The sequence below is a fragment of the Hyperolius riggenbachi genome, chromosome 5 (genome assembly GCF_040937935.1).
Source record: "Hyperolius riggenbachi isolate aHypRig1 chromosome 5, aHypRig1.pri, whole genome shotgun sequence".
NCBI classification, from domain to species: domain Eukaryota; kingdom Metazoa; phylum Chordata; class Amphibia; order Anura; family Hyperoliidae; genus Hyperolius; species Hyperolius riggenbachi.
In genome coordinates, this window is record NC_090650.1 from 66685450 (window position 1) to 66705481 (window position 20032).

A 20032-nucleotide genomic window follows, 5' to 3' on the forward strand; every position below is an offset into this window, starting at 1 on the left:
AAAACTTTAGTTCTAGCGGGTAGAGCAAGGAAGGGGGAGCCCAAAGGTGAGGAAAGGGGGGGAGATGTCCCCTGTTTCACCTACCGCTCTCCCTTCACTGAGCTCGCCCCTCCTGCCGGGGGCACCTGGCTAACTATTCTGGGGACACCTACAGACCTGGCTACATATATTTGGGACACCCATAGCCCTGGCTAAATATACTGGGGACACCTATAGACCTAGCTATATATACTGGGAACACGATACACCTGGCTATCTGTACTGGAGACACCTACGGTATACACTTGGCTAACTATTCTGGGGGACCCTAAAGACCTGGCTACATATACTGGGGACACCTATAGACCTGCCTAACTATTCTGGGGACACCTAAAAACCTGGCCATCTGTACCGGAGACATCTATAGACCTGGCTAACTACTCTGGGGACATTATACACCTGGCTACCTATTCTGGGGACAACTATACTCATGACTACTTATACTGGGGACACCTACAGTGGAGGAAATAATTATTTGACCCCTCACTGATTTTGTAAGTTTGTCCAATGACAAAGAAATGAAAAGTCTCAGAACAGTATCATTTCAATGGTAGGTTTATTTTAACAGTGGCAGATAGCACATCAAAAGGAAAATCGAAAAAATAACCTTAAATAAAAGATAGCAACTGATTTGCATTTCATTGAGGGAAATAAGTTTTTGAACCCTCTAACAATAAAAGATTTAATACTTAGTGGAAAAACCCTTGTTTGCAAGCACAGAGGTCAAACGTTTCTTGTAATTGATGACCAAGTTTGCACACATTTTAGGAGGAATGTTGGTCCACTCCTCTTTGCAGATCATCTCTAAATCCCTAAGGTTTCGAGGCTGTCTCTGTGCAACTCTGAGCTTGAGCTCCCTCCATAGGTTTTCTATTGGATTAAGGTCCGGAGACTGACTAGGCCACTCCATGACCTTAATGTGCTTCTTCTTGAGCCACTCCTTTGTTGCCTTTGCTGTATGTTTTGGGTCATTGTCGTGCTGGAACACCCATCCACGACCCATTTTCAGTTTCCTGGCAGAGGGAAGGAGGTTGTCGTTCAGGATTTCACGATACATGTCTCCGTCCATTTTCCCGTTAATGCGATTAAGTTGTCCTGTGCCCTTAGCAGAAAAACACCCCCAAAGCAAAATGTTTCCACCCCCATGCTTGACGGTGGGGACGGTGTTTTGGGGGTCATAGGCAGCATTTTTCTTCCTCCAAACACAGCGAGTTGAGTTAATGCCAAAGAGCTCTATTTTGGTCTCATCAGACCACAGCACCTTCTCCCAGTCACTCACAGAATCATTCAGGTGTTCATTGGCAAACTTCAGACGGGCCTGCACATGTGCCTTCTTGAGCAGGGGGACCTTGCGAGCTTTTAATCCATTGCGGTGTAATGTGTTTCCAATGGTTTTCTTGGTGACTGTGGTCCCTGCTAATTTAAAGTCATTCACTAACTCCTCCCGTGTAGTTCTAGGATGCTTTTTCACCTTTCTCAGAACCATTGACACCCCACGAGGTGAGATCTTGCGTGGAGCCCCAGAGCGAGGTCGATTGATGGTCATTTTGTGCTCCTTCCATTTTCGAACAATCGCACCAACAGTTGTCACCTTCTCTCCCAGCTTCTTGCTAATGGTTTTGTAGCCCATTACAGCCTTGTGCAGGTCTACAATTTTGTCTCTGACATCCTTGGACAGCTCTTTGGTCTTTCCCATGTTGGAGAGTTTGGAGTCTGCTTGATTGATTGATTCTATGGACAGTTGTCTTTTATACAGGTGACTAGTTAAGACAGGTGTCCTTAATGAGGGTGACTAATTGAGTAGAAGTGTCTAACCACTCTGTGGGAGCCAGAACTCTTAATGGTTGGTAGGGGTTCAAAAACTTATTTCACTCAATGAAATGCAAATCAGTTGCTATCTTTAAGGTTATTTTTTCGATTTTCCTTTTGATGTGCTATCTGCCACTGTTAAAATAAACCTACCATTGAAATGATACTGTTCTGAGACTTTTCATTTCTTTGTCATTGGACAAACTTACAAAATCAGTGAGGGGTCAAATAATTATTTCCTCCACTGTATAGACCTGGCTACCTATGTTGGGGGTACCTATTTTGGGGTAACTGCTGTCAGATTATCTGTATTTATGGGGAACCGCTGTTAACAGATTAAGTGTATTTTGGGGAACTGCTGCCAGATTGTGTATGTTAGGGGCATGCATGGCTGATGCCAGATTTTACGTATTTTGGGGAACTGCTGCCAGATTGTGTATGTTGGGGGACCACTGCTGCCAGATTACATGTATTTTGGGTGTTATGTGTATTTTGGGTGATCCGGTGCCAGGTTTTGCGTATTTTGGGGAACTGGTTCCAGATTATGTGTATGTTGGGGGAACTGCTGCTGCCACCTTGTCTATTTTGGGGAAACCACTGCCATATTATTTGTATTTTGGAGGAGCTTCTACCAGATTACGCGTACTTTTGATGAAATGCTGTCAGATTACATCTATTTTTTGGGGTACACTACGGCAGAGCTCAAACTTTCCCGGCAGACCATTTACACCACTGCTAAGGTCATGTATATTTGGCCCCACCCACTCCCACTTTATGCTTGACCACGCCCACTTTTGGCACGCTCAGTACGATGTCCTCCTTTTCAGGGTGTGATGTCCTCTTTTTTAGGGTTCTGCAAATGTGCATGAAGGGGAGTGGGGTTCTCAGAAGGGTTCCAAGAGCTCCCCAATTCTTAGGTAAATATTTTTTTCAACATAGGGTCACCACAGGCTTCCTTACAATATAATACAATAACATCCTCTCGTAGGAAAGCATTTTCTTATGTCATGCCCACTGTTGAACTATTCCAGTTTATAGAACTGTCAGCGAGTTGGAACTGCGCATGCACAGTATTATGAAGGTCAGCTCCTGTCACGTGGTACACTGCTCCGCTTCCAGCATGACAAGTGTAGAAGTTATTATACAAAGGGAGGGGCGTGCTTTGGTGTACTTTCTCCAGCCCCTTGGGCGGGTCTTCTCACATGCGAGTGACGCGGAGGTGACGGAAGGGGTTTAGCTTGCAGTTCTTCTATGCTAGGCCGCTGCGAATTCGGTATCGCTGCTGAGCGCTGCTCTTGCCTCAGTTCCGGTCGCAGCACCCCCGGTGCAGGAAGTCTGCCCGCAGCCTGTGGCACACAGCGCACTGGCGAGATCAGCAGATGGTGAGACGCGGTGGTGCTAGGCTGTAATTGGCGGAGAGATGGTGTGTTGCGCTCTGGGGGCGGGTCTGCTAAGTGGAGCTCGCTCTTTATTGGTTAGTTCCAGCTCTACTCGTGTGCTGAGTGCTGGAGTGCGGCAGAGTGTTTGCAGCGTGCGGGGCAGCAGGTGAGCACAGCCGGGGTAACGTAATGTAATGCTGGATGTTAATATAGAGCAGGCATGGGCAAACTCGGCCCTCCAGCTGTTACAGGACTACAAGCCCCACAATGCATTTGTCTTTATGAGTCATGACTGTGGCTGTCAGACTCCTGCAATGCATTGTGGGACTTGTAGTTCCTTAACAGCTGGAGGGCCAAGTTTGCCCATGCCTGATATAGAGCAATACTTCCCAACCCAGCCCTCAAAGCCCACCAACAGTACATTCACAGCTGGGGGAATCAGTGTCTCAGCAGTGCTCTCTCTGTGGACTTCCCCTAAACCTGCTCTGCTGGTGGCGCTTGAGGACAAGGCTGGGGGACCCTGCTATAGGGAGCTACATATGTATTAATGATGGTGACATGAGACTATGGCAGCAGCCAGTGTTCTATCAAAATCTTACTACTTTATTCTTTTTCTGTGACTTGGGAGAACACTGGGTGCTGTGGGTGTTTGTCAGTGGATGGGCACTTCTTTGCAAAACATATTAGCTTACTGAGGAATGGCGTACATTTGAAATGGCCGGCGGACAAATTTCGGTGCAGGGTGAAGCCAATAGACCGCTCACTCTGTGGCAGGCAAACTGCAGGATGTCTTGGGCACCTTGTGAGTATGCCCGCCGGGGACCCAGAGTGCTGCAAGCATGCACTCCGGGAGAAATTATGAGTGAGGCCTCGTTCACATCTACTAGCGCAGATGGCCGTACGATCAGAACGCAGCGCGTACGATTGCATGCCATCTGCACTGCTGATCCCATCCATTGACGGTGATGGGTCAGCTCTGCTCTTAAGGGCAAAATGCAGGCAGCAGTACGCAAGCACATCATCGTGCATCGTATTGCTGCGTAGCACAGTAGATGTGAACGGCAGAAGGGCTGTCTATGCTCTTCTGCCGTTTTTTTTTGTGTGTCGCCACTTCATATGCGCTTCCAAATGCGCACGGAAGCGTGAATGAGGCCTGAACGGAGGTGCGGTAAACACACACACTCGCTCTCTAACGAATGTTTCCCCAATTTATTTTTTTTACGCATTGTTCCTGCATGCCGTAAACATGCGGAAAATTTTTTAGTGAGTGGGGGAAAAAAATTTGGAAATTATCACTGGTGGTAAAAAAATCTCTTACTGCATGTGTGATTGTGAATAGAGCCCATGTGTGCAAAAATTGCCTTGTAGAGAAAATGTGGTTAATAGGTGACTCCCCCCACAAGGAGAATGCCAGCGCGGTTGGATGGAGACACCAGGACCTGAACCTGGAGTAGAGAACTTTCATCCAGGAGAACAGTCAAAGGTCTGAGGGGAGAAAGTATCTTGCTGTGTCTTCCTGTGTGCTACTACCTCCAGCAGTTTACATTGGAAAGCACAAGTCACATGGCCACTATTTAAGCGTCAGAGTATTTGTAATTGTGGAAAGGGAGGACTCATTCTTTGTGAAGGTATGGGAGTAGGATTTAATTACACAATTTCCCCTCTGTAACTGATCTTACAGTAGAATATGGCTATTCCTACACATGCACACGTCTGCAGATGCTTGTTAATGTACCTGAATGTTTAACTGGCAGTAGAGGGATATCTGGACTCCCAGAGGCAACCTTTGCATTGAAGCATTACACAGGAGGTCTCCCTGGCAGGGAAAGGTGTTGTCAGTTGATCACCATGTTACCCACAACTGTCTTAGGCTTGGTTCACACATAAAAGGTGTACATGTCCTGTTCAGTTAGTTTTGGAGAGGTTTACTTGACTGGACTGGAAATGTACACCTGCTATGTGTGAACACAGTCATACAAAACTGATGCCAACTATCAAAAACTGACAGTACTGGATACCTTTTTGTGTGTGAACCCAGCCATAATGTCAGCGCTGCGTAATATGTTGGCGCTTTATAAATACAATAAATAAATAAATAAAATATAAGACTATTCCTGCTTTTTGTCTTCAGATATCTAGCAGCCATGCCTGAGGTAGACACTGACTCCCTGGATGAGAAGCAGGTTCAGCTGCTGGCAGAGATGTGCATTCTGCTTGATGAAGATGACAAGAAGATTGGAGCCGATACCAAGAAGAACTGTCACCTTAATGTAAATATTGACAAAGGTAAGATAACTAAAAGTGGGTACACACACACACACGTCACCTAAAGGGTTCATAAATAGACACCTCGTGGGGGGGGGGGGGGAGTTCAGGAGCCAAACATTGTACAGATGCCATGCTGTGCTAAAGCAGAGCAACACACCTGTTGCTATGGGGAGGAGAGGAGGCCGAACACGTGGCACACAATGGAGGGGTGAAGCAGGGTTTGCATGGACACAGCAGCTGATTGTAACTTTAAGGAGTACTGTAGGAGGTTAGTGGAAAAAGAGTTGAACTTACCTGGGGCTTCCAATGGTCCCCGCAGACATCCTGTGCCCGCGCAGCCACTCACCAATGCTCCCGCCTCCGGTTAACTTCCAGAATTTGCAATTTTAAAGTCGGAAAACCACTGCGCAGCTATGCCCTCCCGCTGATGTCACCAGAAGTGTATTGCGCAGGACCAGTATGGCCTGCGCAGTACTTCTGGTGACGTCAGAGGGAGCAAGGGATAATGGAGCAGCCATAGAGCATACTTTGGGGTGTATTTACATTACGTTGTGTTGATAGCATAAGCATGTTATGCAAATCACATATTACCCATATTGCATGCATTATGTGATGCTTTCCAATATTATAGGATTGTTATTTTGAAATGCACCTCTATTTTCACAGGTTTGCTGCACAGAGCTTTCAGCGTTTTCCTATTCAACTCAGAAAATAAACTGCTACTACAACAGAGGTCAGATGCTAAAATCACCTTCCCAGGTCTGTATACTGCCGGCGGCAGGGGAGGGAGAGAGCGCAATTTTACCAGTACTAATGCTGCAAGAACACCAACCATTAACCACTTCACAGCTCCAGTACAGTATATCTACTCCCCTGCAGACTTCATCTAACTGCCCAGGGGAGTAAATATACGTACTCCCGCTGCTACCACTGCTGAAAGCGCTCCCGCTTATTTGTGCGCTCGTTCATGTTGCCATCTGCCCGCCAGGAGATCAATGAATGAGAAAGCAATTCCTAATCATTGATCTAAGTCCCCGTAGCAATTATCGGCGCCTTTTATGAGAAGCTGCACGATCATTCTAATAAATAAAAGTTTCCCATCTTCAGTACACTTCCTGTAAGCATACATATTTCGCTTACAGGACATATAACAAAAAAAAGACTGAGGCCATCTTGTGGCCAAATAGAAATACTACATCTAAAAGTACTTTTTTTAAATGCAAAGACCTGTTTTTACATTTTAAATTAACCCCTTACCTCCCACACTCCCCAATAGTTACCAACATTTATTTTTTTTGTAAAAAAAATACAATGAAATAAATTTACAATTATAAAAAATGCATTAATAGTTTTCTTAGGGACTGAACTTTTACAATATGTATGTCAAGACGGTATAATACTGTTACTTTATAAATTATGGGCTTTTTATTAATGATGGATGCAAAACTGAAAAAAAATGCATCTTTATTTCCTAATAAAATATTGGCACCAGACATTGTGATAGGGACATCATTTAAATGGTGTAATAACCGGTACAAATGGGCACATTAATTACGTGGATTTTAATTACGGTAGCATGCATTATTTAAAAATTATAATGGCCGAAAACTGAAAAATAAGGATTTTTTTCCAATTTTTTTCATATTTTTCCATTAAAAAACATTTAGAATAAAAAAATTCTTGGCATAATGTACCACCCAAAGTAAGCCTAATTAGTGATAATAAAAAAAACACCTTTAACACATTTCATTCTGATAAGTAGAGATAAAGTTATTGGCAAATGAATGGAAGGAGCTGAAAGGTGAAAATTGCTTGGATGCTGAAGGGGTAAAACCCCTCAGTTGTGAAGTGGTTAACCTATTAGCGTTGTGCACATAGGTATGGTACCATGAGATTGATTCACAAAAGGGTGATAACTGCCATCACAGCAGTTATCACGCAAGGTGTGGCTTGCAGTGCTTATCACGCAAACAGCGTTAGTTCACGTGATAAGCGAAGGTGATCGCATGACCACGTGCGCTTTTCACTTAAAACGCGCACGTGATAAGCACTGCGAGCCGCACATCGCATGATAGCAGTTATCACGCTTTTGTGAATCAACCTCTATGTGCGTTACTATGGTAAGGAGTTATGCCATATGTTACCACAGCAACCTAGTAATGGGTGTGGCACTAATGTGTTAACGGGTGGTGTTCTTATGGCGTTGGCACCCAGCAGTTTTAGCGGCACTATATGCACTCTGCAAATTTACTGGTGTATAGTGCATCAAGCCCTATGTCACATATCAATTGTAGTCAGTTGTTTGCCCTTAGATGATGTGTGTTATGCTACATGATTTTATGTATTTGTCCAGATTTATTTTTTCCTTTCTATGTTATTTTTATTCCGTATGTGTGAGAGAACTCTTCTTTGATTTCCCCCTGTATTGTACTCATGGCTTTTACTAGGTTGCTTCACAAACACTTGCTGCAGTCATCCCCTCAATACCCCCCTGGAGACAGAAGAAGCGGATGCGATAGGAGTGCGGCGTGCAGCACAACGCAGGCTGAAGGCTGAGCTGGGAATACCAATGGAGCAGGTTAGTCTTGTGCTGTTTTTGTATCCAGAAGCCACATTCAGGCTGATGAAGCTGTGCAGGAGCTTCTGCAGTCCAGAGAGACTAAAGCTGTGTACACACTTAAAAGATTAATGAAAGATCACAGACCAATTTTAACCCCTTCTATGTAGTATGAGAGCCATACTCTACACAGTCTATTCTATTGAGCTTTCAACACACGGAGGCTGGCACTGCAGTATAAATACGCTCTTTTATTCAAAAAAGGATAAAATCATGGGGCCATATGGCGACAGCCCGCTGTTTCAGGTCTCAAGCCCTTTTTTTAAGCCCATAACCATGCATCACAAAACACACCCCTTAAATAGTGTCAATGTGTCAGTAGCACCAATAAAATCAAATTACATCACAGCCAATCAGCTTACCAGATCGTGCAGGCGGACTCAGTGGGAAACTACCAGCCTAACATGCAAATGTCAGCCAGACGTTACATGCCTGCAGCGCAACACATCGCTGCCTATGTCCAAGCGAGGCTCTCCGCACAGCTCCATCACTAATCATCCCATTGGTCTGGTGGCCCGAGAACCAATCAGAGCGCACAGCGTCATATGACGCTACGGGGCGTGGCTAACAACGTCATAACAATAACATCGGAGCTAACACAGCGCTCCGTAACTAAATGGACCAATAACATGCCATTCTATTGAGCTGAACTCCCCATCAGATTAAAATCTTTGCAAGATGCTGCACACAAAGATGCTGTACACATTCAAAAGATCAGTATCTGGGCGTTCTTAATACAAACATTAAGCAAATGGGGTTTTGGTAATCACTTTCTTACTTGGGTCAAAGCTCTATATAATTCCCCCTCAGCTTTTATCAAATACAATGGCTTTAAATCCTCCACCTTTCCAATTACAAGGGGAACCCGACAAGGTTGCCCACTATCCCCATTATTATTTGCTCTTATTATTGAGCCACTCGCAATACTTGTCAGGAACTCCCCGGATATTAAAGGCATAAATTTAGGAGGGAAAGAACACCGTATTGCCCTCTTCGCCGACGACCTGATAGTCTGTCTTTCACGTCCCACTAAGTCTCTCTCCACATTATTTAGCCTACTCAATCATTATGGCCTTGTTTCAGGACTTAAAATAAATGCAACCAAATCCAAAGCCTTAAATATTAATCTTCCCTCTCGCCTGATGCAGGCTCTCCAGGACACTTTTGAATTCCATTGGGAACAACAAAAACTCCCCTATCTAGGAATCTTTCTTACCAATGCTTATGAGACCCTATTTCAACATAATTACTCTGGGCTTCTCAAGGAACTTACCTCATTATTAGAATGCTGGAAGAAGTATTCTATCTCCTGGTTGGGGAAGATAGCGGCGATTAAAATGACTTTCCTACCCAAACTACTCTACGTTTTTAGAGCTCTTCCAATCCCACTTCCTCCTTCCACTCTGGCCACTTTACAGAAAAAAGTACTTGACTTTATCTGGTTTCCTAGAAGACCAAGGGTTAATAAAAAATACTTATACAATCTGAAGACTGAGGGTGGTCTGGGTGTCCCAAATCTTTCACATTACTATCAGGCGGCCCAAATTGCTCAACTGACTTGTTGGCACTCAGATACTACTGCTCCTTCATGGGTAGACATAGAGAATCACCTAACACAACCAACCAATGTAAGTAATCTCCTATGGATGTCTCCCCAGTTTAGGAAAAAGATAGAAAACCCTATAATTAGGCATTCCCTTAAAACGTGGGACTCTTGCAAATATTCTGCTAGACTAATCTCCCCACATAGGCCATTAGGGTCTTTTATGGGAAATCCAGAATTCCCTGCAGCGATTTCTAATCCGAAACAATATCTCTGGTGGACAAACAATCACCGAACTAGGATACACGAGTTATCCTCAGCTTCAGGTCCTCTTTCAATTACACACCTCCGAGAACAGAACCAACTTCCTCTTTCTGAAACCTTTCATTATATCCAGATTATCCACTTTGTCAGACAGCATCTTATACACTCTGATTCTCCTCTCTCGCGGACTGCTTTTGAAAAAATCTGCGCCACAGACCCACTATCTCCTGGAACAATCTCCTTAATCTACAAAGAACTAGTATCAAATCGTAGCGCTAGTATGCCAGCTTATATTCAAAACTGGGAAAAGGACCTTAATATATCAATTGATAAAGAAGATCTTCTAGCTATCTGGAATAACATCCCTGCTACCTCTATCAACGCAGATTTGCTAGAAATTAATTACAAAGTACTCTTTCGCTGGTATTTAGTACCATCTAGACTGGCCAAGTTCAAAAAGTCTGGTACCCCTAATTGTTTCAGAGGGTGTCCCTCTCTAGGCACTCAAGGTCACATTTGGTGGTCCTGTAAAATAGTTAGGAGATTATGGATGAGGATATGTACCTGGATATCATCCTTACTCCATGTTCATGTTCCTAAACACCCGGCACATGCCCTTTTGAGTCTTCCCTACACAGACTTATCATATGCCCAAAACTCCCTAGTCAATTATATTTTTATAGCTACCAAACTCACTATAGCTTCCGCTTGGAACACTAGATCATTGTCAGTGGACCAGGTTAAAAACAGACTCGGGCGTATTTTATTCTTTGAAAAACTAAGAGCCAGAGTGGAAAATAGAATGGAGAAATTTATTAAAATATGGCATCCCCTGATAAATTACCTCTATGGTCCGGACTGCGAAAAATGGATTGAAATGACTTGACTGTATAGCAACATAGTTGGAGGACCTTATATATCTCATCGCCTTAAAGTGGATCACTCCCCGTCCCCTACCTCTTCACCTTCTTACTTCTTCCTCTTATCTTCCTCCTTCATCTTCTTCACTTTCCTCTCCCACCTTTTATGTACTTTCACTTTATGAATACTCCTCCATCCACTATATGACTAATAGTCTTAATTGACCTAATTCCCTTTTTTCTATAAACAGCCAAGTAAAGCTACGACCCTCCCACAATATACCCCCCCCCCCCCCCCCCCAACACATGTACTAAATAGATAGTTCTTAGTCACGCAGGTGACTAGGCCAACTGAGCTTAGAAATCTTTAGTCTAATGGTACGTACACACTTGCGATAACTATCGTTTGCAAGGAACGATAGTTACCAGACGAACGATATTGGAAAGATTGGAATGCAACGATGGGATGCAGCGATCATCATACACATTGTAACGATCGTTCTCGCAGAAAAGAACGATCAGAAGGAAATGTTGCGTACATATTTATATAAAATTAAAAAAAAAACACTAACATGGAGTTACAATAGATACAAATATATGATTGTTAAACTTGAAAACAAAGTTTAATTGAAATAGGCAATGGAACAATCTTTACGGCTGCGCTACAAAGGAAGTACTGAAGCTGGGCAGAATCCAACGCAGGCGCATTGGCCCTTGTAACGATCGTTCTCGGCCGATGTCTGTACACACTATAGTTTTCCAACGATTGTCGGTAGATATGATCCGTCAGGTTGGATATTTCCATCTTCCCGATGTCGTTCTTTTGTCGTTCGTGTTAATGATCGTTGGGTAAAGTTCTTTCCCCGATTGTCGGCGGAACGATCGTTAATGAGCTGTTTCAAACGACCATAGTCGCCAGTGTGTACGCAGCATTAGGAAGTCGGACCCCACCCGGCCTTTCAGGTTTCATGAATGGGTGGCTCCTGACTCCCCATGCACCGCACACAAAATGCTTATTACCATACCTTCACTACCTGGACGAGGGGACAAATGTTGGTTATTCCTTATGAGATCACTAACATGTAACGTTTGTTTCCACTGCAATTAATGTTTTCATGTTTCTTGGCTGCTTTACTCTGTTTTAATAACTGTTATTGTAAACTTATAACTTTATCGTAATGCCTTGTCAACAGCTTTCCTCTCTTACACATGAGTGTCTATTCACTTATGTACATACTATTTGTTACGAAAATGTCACTGTTTTACATGCTCTGTTAAAATTTAAAACCTTAATAAAAATGATTGAAAACAAAAGATCAGTTCCTGCAAAATGCATTCACAGTCTGATATCTGCAGATCTCATACACAGCTTGTTTATTGGACATTCATCTGCAGATCAGATCCACCAGGATGGATCTGCAGGTGAATCCCTGTTATGCTGAATACACACCATGCGTTTCCGCGTCGAATGCGTCCGTCGATACGCGTCGATTCTATTATTTCCGAACGCATTTCGATGATTTTTAGGTCGATTGCCATGTAAAGTATGGCAAATCAACCTAACAATCCATCGAAACGTGAATCCAACATGTTGGAAATAATCGAATCGATGCGTATCGACGGACGCAAACGAACGCGGAAACGCATGGTGTGTATCCAGCATAACACAAGGAGTGTATGAGATCTGCAGATATCAGACTATGAATGCATTTTGCAGGAACTGATCTTTTGCAGATACTGATCTGTTGCATGTATACAGCATCATTGTGTGCAGCATCTTGCAAAGATTTTTTATCTGATGGGGAGTTTAGCTCAATAGACTGTGTACAGTATGGCTCTCATACTACATGGAAGGGGGTAAATTTTGTCTGTGATCTTTAATTAATCTTTCAAGTGTGTACACAGCTTTAAGGGGGGGGAGGGATAGACTTCAGCCCTCTAGTAACTGTGGTTTACACCATAGCCACACCCTTTACTGTTTTACATTTACAACTACTGTCATTTTTTCTTGAGGCAGGGAACACACTTGTCTTTCAGTTTTCTGCGTGCGTTTTTCTGCACACCAAGTGTGTTTCTATGCAGGAAAACGCGCACTTTTTTTTTTACAGCTGCTAATGTAATAGGGAAAACTGACAAAATATGCAGAATCATGATGCAGAATGTAATTTTTTTTTTCTGTGCGCGAACATCATATTAAGTGTGAACTATCCCATTGATTAACATGAGTTCTCAATTTTTCTGTGCAGAAAACGCCTACGAAACCAGTCAAGTGTGTACCCTGCCTGACAGCTGTAACTTCTTTCCAAAGGGTCCATAACCCTGGTTACTGAAATGTTAGTTTTGGAAGTATAATCCCACTTTAAGAAACATTAATTGTACTGAAAATGGTGTTTTAAAGAGGATCTGTCAGAGAAAAAAAAGTGCCTCTATGGGGTACTTTGATTGGGAGGTCTGTATCCTTATGAGGCTGCCTCCATTCTCCTAAGCTTCAGGGATCTAGTCCTGGTGGCTCCCGAATGGCACACTTCAATATTTACTATCTGCGCTCCTGCTTTTCCAGTAGGCTCCGTCAGAAATAGCAGAGTCTGCTCTATGCCGTAGGCAACTCGCGCCTGCGCAGTAGAGCGAACCAAATCGGGCCTGGCTATTTCCGCAGGAGTGCAGTTGGTATATATTGCTGCGGGCTCTACGGCGCCTGCACATGGCGGGTTTTTCAGGGGCTGCCAGCGCTGGGTCCCCTCTGAGGAGGATGGGGGAAGCTTCATTGGGATATAGAGGCATCTCCCACCCGAGGTAAGTTACACCCCCCCCTCTACATTTGATGTGCTGACTGCATCCTATGGTGGTGGCCATCATTACCCAGCAAGGATAAAGTGGGTACCAACAGATGTGCTTACAATCGATTGCATATTGATTTCTAAAGAGACATGCAGCTACAGTAAGCTAACATCTGCTAAATAACAACATAGACTTAATCGCACTGTGCACCTACTCTTTTTAAAGTGGACCCGAACTTGCACAGGACAGAAGGTAAACCTAGAGAAATGCACCCTGTATATATTTAGAGAGTTTAGCCTGTCTAATTTCCCCCTCATCTATGACTAAGCACAAGTTATAATTTCATCCTTTAGCTGAGTCAGCTCAGGAATCTCTTCTGCCATGGCAGAGAGCTAATTATTAAACACAGGATGTCAACCCCAGGTCTTCTTCCATGAAAGCAGGAAGTTCATGCAATGCATATTTATTGCAGGATTTGGATACGATGTATAAAAAAAAGTGTTTCTATAAAGGTTAATATGCTGTTGCGTATCTTTCAGAGCAGAGAGTAAATTCTGAGTTCAGGTCCACTTTAACCTATTCCTTGCATTTTGCAGGTGACTCCAGATGAGCTGCGATACCTGACACGGATTCAGTACAAAGCCCAATCAGACGGTGTCTGGGGTGAGCATGAGATAGATTACATCCTGTTTGTACAGAAGGACGTCTCTCTTGATCCAGATCCTAATGAGATTAAAAGCCATTGTTACGTGACCAAGGAGGAGCTCACACAGTTACTAGAGAAGGCCAAGCGGGGAGAGGGGAAGGTCACCCCCTGGTTCCAGCTGATTGCAGACACTTTCCTTTACAAGTGGTGGGATAACTTGGAAAATCTGAAATCTTTTGAAGAACATGAAAAAATCCATCGGATGTGAAGGCCGAGCTCCCTCTAGCCTTACTTTTTTTTTTTTTTTTTTTTTATTATAAGGATTTTCAGGACATTGACTTATGAATTCTCATGAATTGCACGTACAAAGTTCAGCTGTTCAACCACTTACATCCCCTGGCTAAAACTATCATACAGTTTTTAGGGATATATGAATTGACCTGTGACATGAAAGTGTGACTATATTGTACCACTTGTGACTAAGCACCCCCCCTTCTTTCACCGTAAGTTGACCATAGTATAACTCTCAATGATAACTAATTACAGGTTATAAAACTTGTGTATGTCAGAGAAACACTTCAGTAAAAGATAAAAGCAAAGTTTAGTTGTTCATGATGGGAGCTGAGAAACACTAAAAATGGCATTATTCACCTGAGACAATAAAAATCTTCAGGCTGAAGGCGTACTTCTGTGTGGAAAAGCTTGAGTTTTCGGCCCTGTGCAGGTTGCGATTTTAGCTTTTTTTTTTTTTTTTTTTTTTTTTTTTTTTTTTTTTATTATTATTCAATTGTGTTTTGCATTAGTGTACAGCTGTAGTGAGAGTAGATAGATAGATAGATAGATAGATAGATAGATAGATAGATAGATAGATAGATAGATAGATAGATAGATAGATAGTGCCTGAATCATACCAGAAAAAAGCAAGTGGATAATCTTGTCAGATTTGACAATGTCAGAAATGCCTAATATACTGCATGCTTGTTCAGGGTCTAGTGCTAAAAATATTTGAGACAGAGGATTAGTAGGATAGACAGACAAGTGGTATTGTTTAAAAGGAAATAAACAATGGCAGCCTCCATATCCTCACTACAGTTGTACTTTAAATCATTTATTGGGTAGAAAAGGTAAAAAAAAAAAAGTAAATATAGAAGGTCATACACTCAAAGGGCACCTAAAACCAACATTTACAAATATTCTATGTAAAAAGTACTTTAAAAATTACAAATTGGGTTCTATTCACAATTTCTCATACACGTATTATCACCTAATTTATAAAAATAACATATTCTGCACATTTACAAACAAAATAATCACTTAAAATATATTGTTTTTGATTAACTTCAATACAATATTACTTTTCTTACACTTTTTTTTTTTTTTTTTTTTAAGGGGTTCTGTGGCATTCTAAAAAACTGAGCTGACGCTTACCTGGGACTTCTATCAGCCTCCTGCAGCTGTAATGTCCCACACTGTCCTGGCTCCGATGCTCTGTTCTCTGTCTAATATTCGTCTAACTAGACGAATAGTGTTTGTTCCCGCGTCATTGGGAGCTTCCTGCGCAGATGCGAAGCCGCAGTGTAATTACTCACATGATTTAGACTGGTGGCGGGGAACGGAGCATCGGAGGAAGACGGAACAGGACATTACAGCTGCAGGGGTCTGATGGAAGCTCCAGGTAAGTGTCAGCTTGTTTATTTTTTAGAATGCTGAAGAACTTCTTTAATTATATTTTTGCTCTTTGAAATCTTAATATTTACAGCAGAAACTTATGAGAGGATGAGGGTATGATAGTTTTCTTTTATCTCCTTTTACAGTCTGTATGCATGTTGGATTATTATGGCTCTGTACAAATGAACAAGCTGACACATCATTGCATTCCTGCGGATTTGGAGGTGTTTAGCTTCTAAGGATGATAATGGTTAATTTGTATATATTCAGCAGTGATGCACTGGGAGACATTTTGGAGCTCACTACAACTTGAATTATCGCAAATACTTTGTTTTAAAAAAACAAACTTTTTTTAAAAAAAATACAATAACCATAAACAGACAAAAGTCTGCATGTCCACAACTTAATGACGTTTAGTATTAAACTATCTTTCACAGGCTATTGATTTTAGGCAGTTAAAGGGATACTGTAAGGGGGTCGGGGGAAAATGACTTAAAGTTACCCGGGGCTTCTAATGGTCCCCTACAGACATCCTGTGCCCACGCAAACACTCCCCAATGCTCCGGCCCCGCCTCTGGTTCACTTCTGGCATATCAGACTTTAAAGTCTGAAAACCACTGCGCCTGCGTTGCTGTGTCCTCGCTACCACTGATGTCACCAGGAGGGAACTGGGCATGCCCAGTATGGTCTGTGCCTAGGCCGTACGTTCCTGGTGACATTAGGGGGGGCGAGGACACGGCAACACAAGCGCAGTGGTTTTCAGACTTTAAAGTCTGAAATTTCAGAAGTGAACCAGAGGCGGGGCTGGAGCATTGGGGAGTGGCTGCAAGGGCACAGGATGTCTGTGGGGGACCATTAGGAGCCCCAGGCAACTTTAACTCATTTTCCTCTGACTCCCCCCTACAGTATCCCTTTAAATAGCAACCCATCTGGACTTCCAGGTAAATAAAGGAAGTGAGGAATATAAAACTGAACTAAGGTAACTGTAAATTAAAAATAAATAAGCCCCTGATCCCCAGTGACAGGGCAGACCTAATTGTTATAAACTTCCCTATGGTGCATTATCCCTAGGACATGTTAAAGAGACTCCGTAACAAAAATTGCATCCTGTTTTTTTATCATCCTACAAGTTCCAAAAGCTATTCTAATGTGTTCTGGCTTACTGCAGCACGTTTTACTATCACCATCTCTGTAATAAATGAACTTATCTCTCTCTTGTCAGACTTGTCAGCCTGTGTCTGGAAGGCTGCCAAGTTCTTCAGTGTTGTGGTTCTGTGATGCATCTCCCCCATCCAGGCCCCTCTGTGCACACTGCCTGTGTATTATTTAGATTAGGACAGCTTCTCTCTTCTCTCTTATCTTTTACAAGCTGGATAAATCCTCCTCTGAGCTGGCTGGGCTTTCACATACTGAGGAATTACATACAGGCAGAGCTGTCTGCACTCTGCAGGAAGAAACAGCCTGACATTTCAGTGGAAGATAGCTGCAGGGGGAAAGAAACACACAAATGATCTCTTGAGATTCAAAAGGAAAGCTGTATACAGCCTGCTTGTGTATGGATGTATTTTCTATGTGTGGACATACTGTACATCAACCTACTTCCTGTTTTGGTGGCCATTTTGTTTGTTTATAAACAAACTTTTTAAAACTGTTTTTAACCACTTTTAATGCGGCGAGGAGCGGCCAAATTGTGACAGAGGGTAATAGGAGATGTCCCCTAACGCACTGGTATGTTTACTTTTGTGCAATTTTAACAATACAGATTCTCTTCAAACAAATCAAATACTGAGAATTACTAAAATCAAGCCCAATCAGGTATCTACAATCCCCTACATTTTGTTATCAGAGGTTAAGAACCATTACATATAGTACAAGTTTGTTTATCACCAACGCACAGTGTGAGATTTGGGGGGGGAGGCAGTGTTTGGTGAGACTGTAACATATTGTGTGTTTTTATTTTTGACATGGGACCTGGAAGTAGAGCCACCTCCTTAGTAATTTATGAAAAGTGGTTGATCTTCCAATAACATGGACAAGTTCTTACAAAAAAGTTGTACATCCCCACAACTCCACCAAATGTGTTTTGCGTTCCTGCAGCAATTCCACATTTCCAGCACAGGCCAGAGGCATAGGGGTAAATTTTCACCAAGATCTCCGTGCAAACATACCAGTTTTGTAATTTCATTCCTGCAGCCAGGAGAAAGTTAAAGAAAACCTGTACTGAAAAAAAAGTTCCCCTGGGGGAGGTACTCACCTCAGTAGGGGGAAGCTTCTAGACCCTATTGAGGCTTCCCCCGTCCTCCTGTGTCCCACGGCAGTCTCGCTGCAGCTCCCGGAATGCACAGGCGACAAATCCGTCAGCCTATTCAATATTTACCTTTCCAGGCTCCAGCAAGGGCACTGTTGCAGCTCTTCTGACACAGATAGGCGAAAATATTGTTTGTCCGTCGGGCCTTCTCTACTGCGCAGGGGACATGGCGCCTGCGCAGTAGAGCGGCCCTATGGAGATTGGATATTTTCACCTATCTTCGTGGGGAGAGCGGATATTGCACCTGCGCTGGAGCCCGAGAGGTAAATATTTACATCGCCACCGCCGTGGAACTGAGGAAGCCTCAATAGGATCTGGAGGCTTCCCCCACCCAAGGTGAGTACTCCCCAGGGGAACTTTTTTCATTACAGATTTTCTTTAACAACTTGTGTCCAAGGATGCCGGCTTAGGACCACTTATACAGGATCTTCTCAAAAAATTAGCATATTGTGATGAAGTTCATTATTTTCTGTAATGCACTGATAAACATTAGACTTTCATATATTTTGGATTCATTACACACAACTGAAGTAGTTCAAAGCCTTTTATTGTTATAATATTGATGATTTTGGCATACAGCTCATGAGAACCCAAAATTCCTATCTCAAAAAATTAGCATATCACGAAAAGGTTCTCTAAACGAGCTTTTAACCTAATCATCTGAATCAACTAATTAACTCTAAACACCTGCAAAAGATTCCTGAGGCTTTTAAAAACTCCCAGCCTGGTTTATTACTCAAAACCGCAATCATGGGTAAGACTGCCGACCTGACTGCTGTCCAGATGGCCATCACTGACACCCTCAAGCAAGAGGGTAAGACACAGAAAGAAATTTCTGAACGAATAGGCTGTTCCCATAGTGCTGTATCAAGGCACCTCAGTGGGAAGTCTGTGGGAAGGAAAAAGTGTGGCAGAAAACGCTGCACAACGAGAAGAGGTGACCGGACCCTGACGAAGATTGTGGAGAAGGACTGATTCCAGACCTTGGGGAACCTGCGGAAGCAGTGGACTGAGTCTGGAGTAGAAACATCCAGAGCCACCATGTACAGGTGTGTGCAGGAAATGGGCTACAGGGGCCACATTCCCCAGGTCAAGCCACTTTTGAACCAGAAACAGCGGCAGAAGCGACTGACCTGGGCTACAGAGAAGCAGCACTGGACTGTTGCTAAGTGGTCCAAAGTACTTTTTTCGGATGAAAGCAACATTTGCATGTCATTCGGAAATCAAGGTGCCAGAGTCTGGAGAAAGACTGGGGAGAGGGAAATGCCAAAATGCCTGAAGTCCAGTGTCAAGTACAGGCCAGGCGCTTCTGCCGCTGTTTCTGGTTCAAAAGTGGCTTTACCTGGGGAATGCGGCACCTGTAGCCCATTTCCTGTACATGCCTGTACACGGTGGCTCTGGATGTTTCTACTCCAGACTCAGTCCACTGCTTCCACAGGTCCCCCAAGGTCTGGAATCGGTCCTTCTCCACAATCTTCCTCAGGGTCCGGTCACCTCTCCTCGTTGTGCAGCGTTTTCTGCCACACCTTTTCCTTCCCACAGACTTCCCACTGAGGTGCCTTGATACAACACTCTGGGAACAGCCTATTCGTTCAGAAATTTCTTTCTGTGTCTAATAACCTCTTGCTTGAGGGTGTCAATGATGGCCTTCTGGACAGCAATCAGGTCGGCAGTCTTACCCATGATTGCGGTTTTGAGTAATGAACCAGGCTGGGAGTTTTTAAAAGCCTCAGGAATCTTTTGCAGGTGTTTAGAGTTAATTAGTTGATTCAGATGATTAGGTTAATAGCTCGTTTAGAGAACCTTTTCATGATATGCTAATTTTTTGAGATAGGAATTTTGGGTTTTCATGA

The 20032-nt window shown here is 43.2% G+C and overlaps 1 protein-coding gene across 2 annotated transcripts; it reads left to right on the forward strand.

The window, feature by feature from the left end:
- The first annotated feature begins 3042 nt into the window (after positions 1 to 3042).
- IDI1 (isopentenyl-diphosphate delta isomerase 1) lies at positions 3043 to 14888 on the forward strand. 2 transcript variants are annotated; one of them, XM_068235818.1, is made up of 5 exons: positions 3043 to 3393; positions 5359 to 5513; positions 6162 to 6254; positions 7943 to 8073; positions 14154 to 14888. In XM_068235818.1, the coding sequence occupies exons 1-5, from the start codon at positions 3269 to 3271 to the stop codon at positions 14469 to 14471; spliced, it is 822 nt and encodes a 273-aa protein (XP_068091919.1). In that variant the 5' UTR covers positions 3043 to 3268; the 3' UTR covers positions 14472 to 14888. The 2 variants fall into 2 exon arrangements, with proteins under 2 accessions (XP_068091919.1, XP_068091921.1); XM_068235820.1 differs by having other exon boundaries at positions 3043 to 3230.
- The last annotated feature ends 5144 nt before the right edge of the window (positions 14889 to 20032 follow it).

Coding starts and splice junctions, on each gene's coding strand:
- IDI1 (XM_068235818.1), top strand. CDS start 3,269: ATGGTGTGTTGCGCTCTGGGGGCGGGTCTGCTAAGTGGAGCTCGCTCT. Junction 3,394..5,358: donor TGCAGCGTGCGGGGCAGCAG/GTGAGCACAGCC, acceptor TTTTGTCTTCAG/ATATCTAGCAGCCATGCCTG. Junction 6,255..7,942: donor TGCTAAAATCACCTTCCCAG/GTCTGTATACTG, acceptor GGCTTTTACTAG/GTTGCTTCACAAACACTTGC.